This window comes from Ictalurus furcatus, chromosome 13 (genome assembly GCF_023375685.1).
Source record: "Ictalurus furcatus strain D&B chromosome 13, Billie_1.0, whole genome shotgun sequence".
In the NCBI taxonomy this organism is placed as follows: Eukaryota; Metazoa; Chordata; class Actinopteri; order Siluriformes; family Ictaluridae; genus Ictalurus; species Ictalurus furcatus.
The window spans coordinates 27984892-27994886 of record NC_071267.1 but is presented as its reverse complement, the minus strand read 5'-3'; the positions used below and the strand labels follow the sequence as shown (position 1 = coordinate 27994886).

At 41.2% G+C, this 9995-nt stretch overlaps 1 protein-coding gene across 1 annotated transcript in view; it reads right to left on the bottom strand.

The window, feature by feature from the left end:
- The window catches only part of LOC128617399 (cadherin-related family member 1), a 26779-nt gene extending 19985 nt beyond the window's left edge, over nucleotides 1-6794 (bottom strand). The window contains exons 1-4 of the mRNA XM_053640496.1: nucleotides 6423-6794; nucleotides 5173-5318; nucleotides 1436-1486; nucleotides 883-972 (exon numbers count right to left, since the gene is read on the bottom strand). Coding sequence (XP_053496471.1) covers nucleotides 883-972; nucleotides 1436-1486; nucleotides 5173-5318; nucleotides 6423-6516 — 381 coding nt within the window. The 5' untranslated portion in view covers nucleotides 6517-6794. The remainder of the gene's footprint in view (nucleotides 1-882; nucleotides 973-1435; nucleotides 1487-5172; nucleotides 5319-6422) is intronic.
- Nucleotides 6795-9995: the final 3201 nt, after the last annotated feature.

Below are 9995 nucleotides of genomic sequence, written 5' to 3'. Positions count from 1 at the left end.
ATAAATTTACATACCCCTTATTGAATCTGCAAAATGTTAATAATTGAAAAGGAATCATTAAAATTGCATTATTTTTTATGTAGTCCTGCCCTGAAGGAGCTATTTCACATAACAGATGTTTACATATAGAACACAAGACACAATTTACACAAATGAACCAGTTCAAAAGTTTACACACCCTTGATTCTTAATACCGTGTGTCGTTAACTGGATGATCCACGACGTGATGTGTTTATGTTCTGTGAGAGTTCTTCACGAGTCCCTCGTTCGTCCTGAGCAGTTAAACCGCCCACGGTTCTTCAGAAAAATCCTCCAGGTCCTGCACATTCTTTACTTTTCCGGCATCTTCTACATATCTGAGATCTTTCCAACAGCGACTGTATGATGTTCAGATCAGTCTTTTCACACCGAGGACGACTGAGGGACTCGTACACAACTATTACAGACGGTGCAAACGCTCACTGATGCTCAAGAAGACAACACAATACATTAAGATCCAGGGGGGTGTAAACTTTTAAACAGGATGATCGGATTTTTCTGAAGAACAGTGGGTAGGACAAACAAGGGGCTCTATTACCATTTTGCAGATTCTGCAAGGGGTGTGTAAATTTATGAGCACTGAGAACTGTATATTTGCTTTATGTTGTTCATTTCACTAAACACACAGTAAAATAGCAAAGAATTTCTATATAATTGTCAACTTTATTGTCTTTCACTTTACAACTGTGAACTTCCTACCATTTCCTTTCCAAACGTAGCCGTGATGAAAGCTCTGTTCTCTAGCCCCGCCCCTTTAGCTTTAAGGTATGAATGCACAGATAATCAGTCTATCAGGTGAAGTGTTTCAGTATAGCATGAAGTTAAGAATATAAGGTTTCTGACCTCAGGGACGTTGACGATGTAGGGCAGGCTGAGAAACTCAGGCTTTTCATCGTTAGCATCTGAGACAAACACACGCACTTTCTCCACCACCTGAGGAAATAAAAACAAACTGCATCTCAGACATCGGCCCTGCAGTGACCTTTATTACACTGTGGAGAGAGCAATACTCAAACACACAGAATTTAAATATGGAAATTATTGCTCTGTAACATACACAGTGTAATTGTAAAGCCCAGGTCAGTTAATCACTGTCTTTACGTTACAGGAATGTCTCCAGGTAGTTAGCTAGCTAATGTCAACACTAGCCTGTAGCAATAGCAGCCATGTTTGTGATCAAGGTTTAGACACAACACTGCACTGACTTCACTATTAAACTTTCTAAATTTTAAAAAGACCTCACAGAGACTTACAATAAGCCCATTTTCAGTACCATAAAATGCTATTTCAAAACATTAGAGCTCCATAAGTCAAATTAAATAAAGATAAATCCTTAAAAAAAAACCTCAACATCTGTCATAAATAGTGGAATGCAACATCTGTCCAGCAGTGTTACCTTATTCCTGCCATCAGTGATGCTGACCAACACCACAATTTCATTTTCAACCTGGACATGAAACAAAAAAACATCATAAAGACCAAACGTGTTGGAGTATATTACGTGTTGGAGTATAGTACGTGTTGGAGTATAGTACGTGTTGGAGTATAGTACGTGTTGGAGTACAGTACGTGTTGGAGTACAGTACGTGTTGGAATATAGTACGTGTTGGAGTATAGTACGTGTTGGAGTACAGTACGTGTTGGAATACAGTACGTGTTGGAGTATAGTACATGTTGGAATATAGTACATGTTGGAGTATAGTACATGTTGGAATATAGTACATGTTGGAGTATAGTACATGTTGGAATATAGTACATGTTGGAGTATAGTACGTGTTGGAGTATAGTACACATTAGAGTATAGTACGTGTTGGAGTATATTACATGTTGGAGTATAGTACGTGTTGGAGTATATTACGTGTTGGAGTATAGTACGTGTTGGAGTATATTACATGTTGGAGTATAGTACGTGTTGGAGTATATTACGTGTTGGAGTATAGTACGTGTTGGAGTATAGTACGTGTTGGAGTATAGTACGTGTTGGAGTATAGTACACATTAGAGTATAGTACGTGTTGGAGTATATTACATGTTGGAGTATATTACGTGTTGGAGTATATTACGTGTTGGAGTATAGTACGTGTTGGAGTATATTACGTGTTGGAGTATAGTACGTGTTGGAGTATATTACGTGTTGGAGTATAGTACGTGTTGGAGTATAGTACATGTTGGAGTATAGTACGTGTTGGAGTATAGTACACATTAGAGTATAGTACGTGTTGGAGTATATTACATGTTGGAGTATAGTACGTGTTGGAGTATATTACGTGTTGGAGTATAGTACGTGTTGGAGTATAGTACATGTTGGAGTATAGTACGTGTTGGAGTATAGTACACATTAGAGTATAGTACGTGTTGGAGTATATTACATGTTGGAGTATAGTACGTGTTGGAGTATAGTACGTGTTGGAGTATAGTACATGTTGGAGTATAGTACGTGTTGGAGTATAGTACGTGTTGGAGTATAGTACGTGTTGGAGTATAGTACATGTTGGAGTATAGTACGTGTTGGAGTATAGTACACATTAGAGTATAGTACGTGTTGGAGTATATTACATGTTGGAGTATAGTACGTGTTGGAGTATAGTACGTGTTGGAGTATAGTACATGTTGGAGTATAGTACGTGTTGGAGTATATTACGTGTTGGAGTATAGTACGTGTTGGAGTATAGTACGTGTTGGAGTATAGTACATGTTGGAGTATAGTACGTGTTGGAGTATAGTACACATTAGAGTATAGTACGTGTTGGAGTATATTACACGTTGGAGTATAGTACGTGTTGGAGTATATTACGTGTTGGAGTATATTACGTGTTGGAGTATAGTACGTGTTGGAGTATATTACGTGTTGGAGTATAGTACGTGTTGGAGTATAGTACGTGTTGGAGTATAGTACATGTTGGAGTATAGTACGTGTTGGAGTATAGTACACATTAGAGTATAGTACGTGTTGGAGTATATTACGTGTTGGAGTATAGTACGTGTTGGAGTATATTACGTGTTGGAGTATAGTACATGTTGGAGTATAGTACGTGTTGGAGTATAGTACACATTAGAGTATAGTACGTGTTGGAGTATATTACATGTTGGAGTATAGTACGTGTTGGAGTATATTACGTGTTGGAGTATAGTACGTGTTGGAGTATAGTACGTGTTGGAGTATAGTACATGTTGGAGTATAGTACGTGTTGGAGTATAGTACGTGTTGGAGTATAGTACGTGTTGGAGTATAGTACATGTTGGAGTATAGTACGTGTTGGAGTATAGTACATGCTTTAGTACTTTTCACATAGTACAAGTTATAATATTATATGTTGCATAGTATAGTATAGTGAGACATGTAGTATATGTCAACATGCACTTTACTGAGAACTGTACTGTACTGACATATACTAAAGTAAAATAGGGGAAAAAAAAGTACAATAACCTGGTTGCATAAGTATGCACACCCCTAATCTAATACTTTGTTGAAGCACCTTTTGATTTTATTACTTGGGCGGCTGTGGATCAGGTGGTAGAGCGGCTTGTCCACTAATCGTAGGATTGGGGTTCGATTCCTGGTCCACGTGACTCCACATACTGAAGTGTCCTTGGGCAAGACACTGAACCCCAAGTTGCTCCCGATGGCAAGTTAGCGCCTTGTGTGGCAGCTCTGCTACCGTTGGTGTGTGTGTGTGAGAGAATGGGTGAATGAGACACAGTGTAGAGCGCTTTGGATAAAAGCTCTATATAAGTGCGCCATTTACCATTTATTACACCACTCAATCTTTTTGGCTGAGTCTATCAGCGTGGCACATTTTGACTTGGTAATATTTTTCTACTCTTTCTTTCAAAAACATTCTAAATCCATCAAACTGTGAGGGTATCTCCTGCGCACAGCATGCTTCAGGTCACCCTACAGATTTGTAGCTGTTTTCAGGTCTGGGCTCGGGCCAGGTCATTCAATAACATTGATCTTCTTCTGGTTAAGCCGTTCCTTCATTGATTTGGATGTGTGCTTCGGGTCGTGCTGAAAGGTGAAGTTCCGTTTCATCTTTAGCTTACTAGCAGACACCTGGAGGTTTTGCACTAAAGAACCGACTGGTATTTATAGCTGTTCATGATTCCTTCCACCTTGTGTGGAAGAAAAGCAGCACGAACGCATGATGCCGCCACCACCGGGCTTCACCGTGGGGATGGTGTTGTTTTGAAGATGTGCTTCTTTTTGCACCAAACATACCTTTTGGAATGATGGAATTATTATACCTTTTGGAGTTTTTCTCATCAGACTATAACACATAGTTGAGCTTTTTGTGAGAAAGGTGGCTTCAGTCTAGCCGCCCTACCCCATATCCCAGCTAATCTTCCCAGACATGTGAAGAATACAAGAGATTGTTGTCACATGCAGAGAGTACTCAGTACTCGTCAGATGTTCCTGCAGCTCCTTTACTGTTGCCGTAGGTCTCTCGACAGCCTCCCTGGTAAGTTTTTGTCTTGTCTGTTTATACATTTTTGAGGGACGTACTGTTTTTCGTGATGTCACCGTGGTGCTCCATTTTCTCCACATGTTGATGATGGCCTTCCATGGTACAGCTAATTTTTGGAAATTCTTTTATAACCCTTTGCTCTCTCGATCAATATCTTTCGACAAGTGAGATACCGTTCATGCTTGATGAGCTCTTTGGCTCCAGCAGTCGGATGAAACCAAGAAGATGCGAAGAAACTCCTACAGAAACAGCCGGGCTTCATTTAGGGTTCATCAGAATAATTTCATTGATCACGGTTGTATGATAATTACTTTTGGACATGAGATTGAGTGTGATTGGTTGATTCTGGACACAGCCACACCCCCAATTATAAAAGGGTGTGAACACTTACACAACCAGATTTTTTTTCCTATTTTTCCCTAAAATGTTTCTGATTGTTTTTCACTTCATTTCTATACGTCGTAATTTCACACTGAGCGTGGGAAAAGTTCTGACATGATTTATCTTACTTTTACATCCCAAAAACCTGCCATTTTAACAGGGGTGTGTAGACTTTTTATATCTATCGTATGTGAGTATAGTCCATGTTGGAGCGCAGCACATATCTGAGTACAGAATGTATGTTTGATGTATGTTTGATGTATGTTAGTTTTATATCTGAGTCTCACCTCTCGGTCCAGTTCCTGGATCAGAGTGACTCGTCCTGATTTGGGCTCGACCCGGAAGTACTCTTTAGAGCCGTTCTCAAAGCTAATATCGTACCAGACCTCGTCTCCCTCCGGGTCTGTCCCATTCAGAATGAACACCTGAGATCCTAAAGCACACACACACACACACACACACACACGCACAGAAACCAACACTTTTACACTCAATACACACATATATGTTGGTGTGTTGTTGTTTGACGTAATAAACTCATCAACACCTTGCTTTCCATCTGCACTTCATCAGTGTGTCGGCTGGAGACTGAAATCAGCTACCGAGAGCGAACACACACTACCTTCTCATGTTCTTGTGAGATGGACTGAGGTGATTAGCACTCGGTGTGAAAGCCGCATGATTTCGTCACCAGAACGTGATCCCAGTCTGGGTCGAATCGAGCCGGAAAACGTACGGCGTAAAGCCGTCTTTAGGTTAATATAACGCTATCTAGAGAGAAATGGCATACTCGGTGATTTTCATTGAAAGTCATTTACTTTAATTAAGTTTAATTAGGACTTTAATTTAGCTCACACACTGCAAAGAAGGACAGAACCTTCACAAAGCAGCTGATGGCAATGTGCATATTGGAGAACACGCTGTAAAATCTACAAAGAAATAAATTTTTCTTTGATTAAAATCATTCGAGTTTAGAGACTAAAATCGCTGCTGTGTTTCATCACCTACATCTAAACTAAAATGAACAATAACCAACTGACTGAAATACACTACAACTAAAACAAATGTAATGTTTAAAAGCGTTTTCTAAAACTAGAGCAAAATTCAACGTTGCTGCTAAAGTTAGGACTTATTTCGATGGATATTTTTTCTCGCTGTTATTCATTTTAACGTTGCTGAAGTAAGAACTCTTCGTTCTTATGTTGTGAACTTTAACACTGCTACAGAACACTGTTAATCTCTCATTTTTCAGCTTACAATTCATTACAAATTCTCCAAGTACCATACGGCTGTTGACACGTTCTAGGTTTCTGAAGATAAAACAAAGTGTTTTGCAGCTCATGTACAAGACGTGAGAACGAGACACAGGGAAGTGTTGTTACATGGATTAGGGAGTGATCGGCCTCGTTATAACCCTCATACATGACTGACACAACGATAATCCATTAGCATACGGCTAATCTTAGGGTAAATGATTAACCCTGTAATACAGAGTGTGTATCCATGAGTGTGTATGAAGAATACATGTGTCCCTCACCCACTGGTGTGTCTTCAGAGATGCTAAACAACGCCATGTTCCCATTGTCATGGAAATACGGTGCAAAGTCCGACAGTCCTGAGAAGAAAAACATATATACTTTATTCTCGGTATGGAACCATGAGAACTGAGAGAAAAACACAGAAGAATGAGTACACACACAGTTCTCCTCTATTCAAGTTATTAAACAGAACCAGACCTCCACAGGTCCTACAGCCTCATTCGTATTCATGATAACGATGAGTGTAAAAGCACTTTTGGCACCACTGGGAACACCGCGAGTTCCTCATTATGCCTTATGGTCTAGCTAATCCTGGGGTTCATCAACGAAGGTCGTCTCAACACTTCGCTAAGTCACACAATTATCCACCTTTATACCACGGCGCTTCTGAATTTTTCCCACATCTTCAGGACAGACGAGTTTACGCCGGTTTTCTTTGCGGTTTCTCGGTAACAGAAGATGACAAGGTGCGATTTTTATCTTATTAGAGCAGGAACTAACTTGTTTCCACAACATTACATGTAACTATAAACGGATAAATAACATCATATATACTTCAATAAATAAAAATTGTAATTTGTGTGTTTCTTTCACAAAATAAAACAATTACGATTTTCACTCTAGTGGGTTCTGAGAGAATATCAGCACAGTGTGAGGCTCCTTAATTCGCATCACAAATGTGGCGAACCTTCACCAGTCACTGTAGAGCCTTCATAGACCAGTCACTGTAGAGCCTTCATAGACCAGTCCAACAGCCCAGACCAATCACTGTAGAGCATTCATAGACCAGTCCAACAGCCCAGACCAATCACTGTAGAGCATTCATAGACCAGTCCAACAGCCCAGACCAGTCACTGTAGAGCCTTCATAGACCAGTCACTGTAGAGCCTTCATAGACCAGTCACTGTAGAGCATTCATAGACCAGTCCAACAGTCTAGACCAGTCACTGTAGAGCATTCATAGACCAGTCCAACAGTCTAGACCAGTCACTGTAGAGCATTCATAGACCAGTAACTGTGGAACCTTCAAAGACCAGTCCAACAGTCCAGACCAATCACTGTAGAGCCTTCATAGACCAGGACCAGTCACTGTAAGCCTTCATAGACCAGTCACTGTAGAGCCTTCATAGACCAGTCCAACAGTCCAGACCAATCACTGTAGAGCATTCATAGACCAGGACCAGTCACTGTAGAGCCTTCATAGACCAGTCACTGTAGAGCCTTCATAGACCAGTCACTAGTCTATGAACCTCACTTTGGACTACCACCAGAAGACAAACGCACAGTGAGAACAGGCTAGTCCAGAACATGAGAGATTCCTAAAAACGTCCTACCTCACCCTCTTCCAGCGTATCTTCCAGAGATATCAGCCATCTTTCAACTGCAAGAACAGCAGACAGATAGACACCAGGTCCTATGGTAGTGTGTTACTTCTATCGGTTTAGCAGAGGAGCTGCTGTCTGTCTGTCTGTCTGTCTGTCTGTCTGTTTGTCTGTGTAGGGCTCTTGGGCTGCTACAGAAGACAAAAGCATCACATGGGCTGTCACAATAGTGAGCTTTCTGAGATCCAATCAAGTGATTGGATGTGGCTTTCCGCCTGAGACCGAAACCTTCTGTAAGATCACCTCCCAAAAAGTAGACCTTTTCAAATGAGTTATCAATTTGATCATAAAAGCAACCTGTATCTTCATTATCAAGCCAGTGGCTCCTTGTTCTGTGGATGATGTGGTGGCTGTGATGGAAGACTTCAGTATCTGGTGGACTTGAGGAGCAGTGTTGGATCCCAGGGTGAGCAAGGAGTTCCTCTGCAGTTCCCCTTATCCAGGAAGCAGAGGTGCAGTACTTTCAGGTCCCTGACCAGGTTTCCATCTCTCCAGCTTGTACATCTACTTACAAACTTCCTGTCTGTCTTTATATTTACACTACACTGTCAGTCGTTCCTTAGAAACCAGCCTTTTCTTCTGTTTTCATCTACAGTGAGGGAAAAAAGTATTTGATCCCCTGCTGATTTTGTACGTTTGCCCACTGACAAAGAAATGATCAGTCTATAATTTTAATGGTAGTTGTATTTGAACAGTGAGAGACAGAATAACAACAAAAAAATCCAGAAAAACGCATGTCAAAAATTTTATAAATTAATTTGCATTTTAATGAGGGAAAAAAGTATTTGACCCCCTCTCAATCAGAAAGATTTCTGGCTCCCAGGTGTCTTTTATACAGGTAACGAGCTGAGATTAGGAGCACACTCTTAAAGGGAGTGCTCCTAATATCAGTTTGTTACCTGTATAAAAGACACCTGTCCACAGAAGCAATCAATCAGTCATATTCCAAACTCTCCACCATGGCCAAGACCAAAGAGCTCTCCAAGGATGTCAGGGACAAGACTGTAGACCTACACAAGTCTGGAATGGGCTACAAGACCATTGCAAAGCAGCTTGGTGAGAAGGGGACAACAGTTGGTGCGATTATTCGCAAATGGAAGAAGCACAAAAGAACTGTCAATCTCCCTCGGCCTGGGGTTCCATGCAAGATCTCACCTCGTGGAGTTGCATTGATCATGAGAACAGTGAGGAATCAGCCCAGAACTATACGGGACGATCTTGTCAATGATCTCAAGGCAGCTGGGACCATAGTCACCAAGAAAACAATTGGTAACACACTACGCCGTGAAGGACTGAAATCCTGCAGCGCGCGCAAGGTCCGCTGCTCAAGAAAACACATATACATGCCCGTCTGAAGTTTGCCAATGAACATCTGAATGATTCTGAGGACAACTGGGTGAAAGCGTTGAGGTCAGATGAGACCAAAATGGAGCTCTTTGGCATCAACTCAACTCGCCGTGTTTGGAGGAGGAGGAATGCTGCCTATGACCCCTGGAACACCATCCCCACCGTCAAACATGGAGGTGGAAACATTATGCTTTGGGGTTTTTTTTCTGCTAAGGGGACAGGACAACTTCACCGCATCAAAGGGACGATGGACGGGGCCATGTACCGTCAAATCTTGGGTGAAAACCTCCTTCCCTCAGACAGGGCATTGAAAATGGGTCATGGATGGATATTCCAGCATGACAATGACCCAAAACACATGGCCAAGGCAACAAAGGAGTGGCTCAAGAAGAAGCACATTAAGGTCCTGGAGTGACCTAGGCAGTCTCCAGACCTTAATCCCATAGAAAATCTGTGGAGAGAGCTGAAGGTTCGAGTTGCCAAACGTCAGCCTCGAAACCTTAATGATTTGGAGAAGATCTGCAAAGAGGAGTGGGACAAAATCCCTCCTGAGATGTGTGCAAACCTGGTGGCCAACTACAAGAAACGTCTGACCTCTGTGATTGCCAACAAGGGTTTTTAAACCAAGTACTAAGTCATGTTTTGCAGAGGGGTCAAATACTTATTTCCCTCATTAAAATGCAAATCAATTTATAACATTTTTGATGTGCGTTTTTCTGGATTTTTTTGTTGTTATTCTGTCTCTCACTGTTCAAATAAATCTACCATTAAAGTTATAGACTGATCATTTCTTTGTCAGTGGGTAAACATACAAAATCAGCAGGGGATCAAATACTTTTTTCC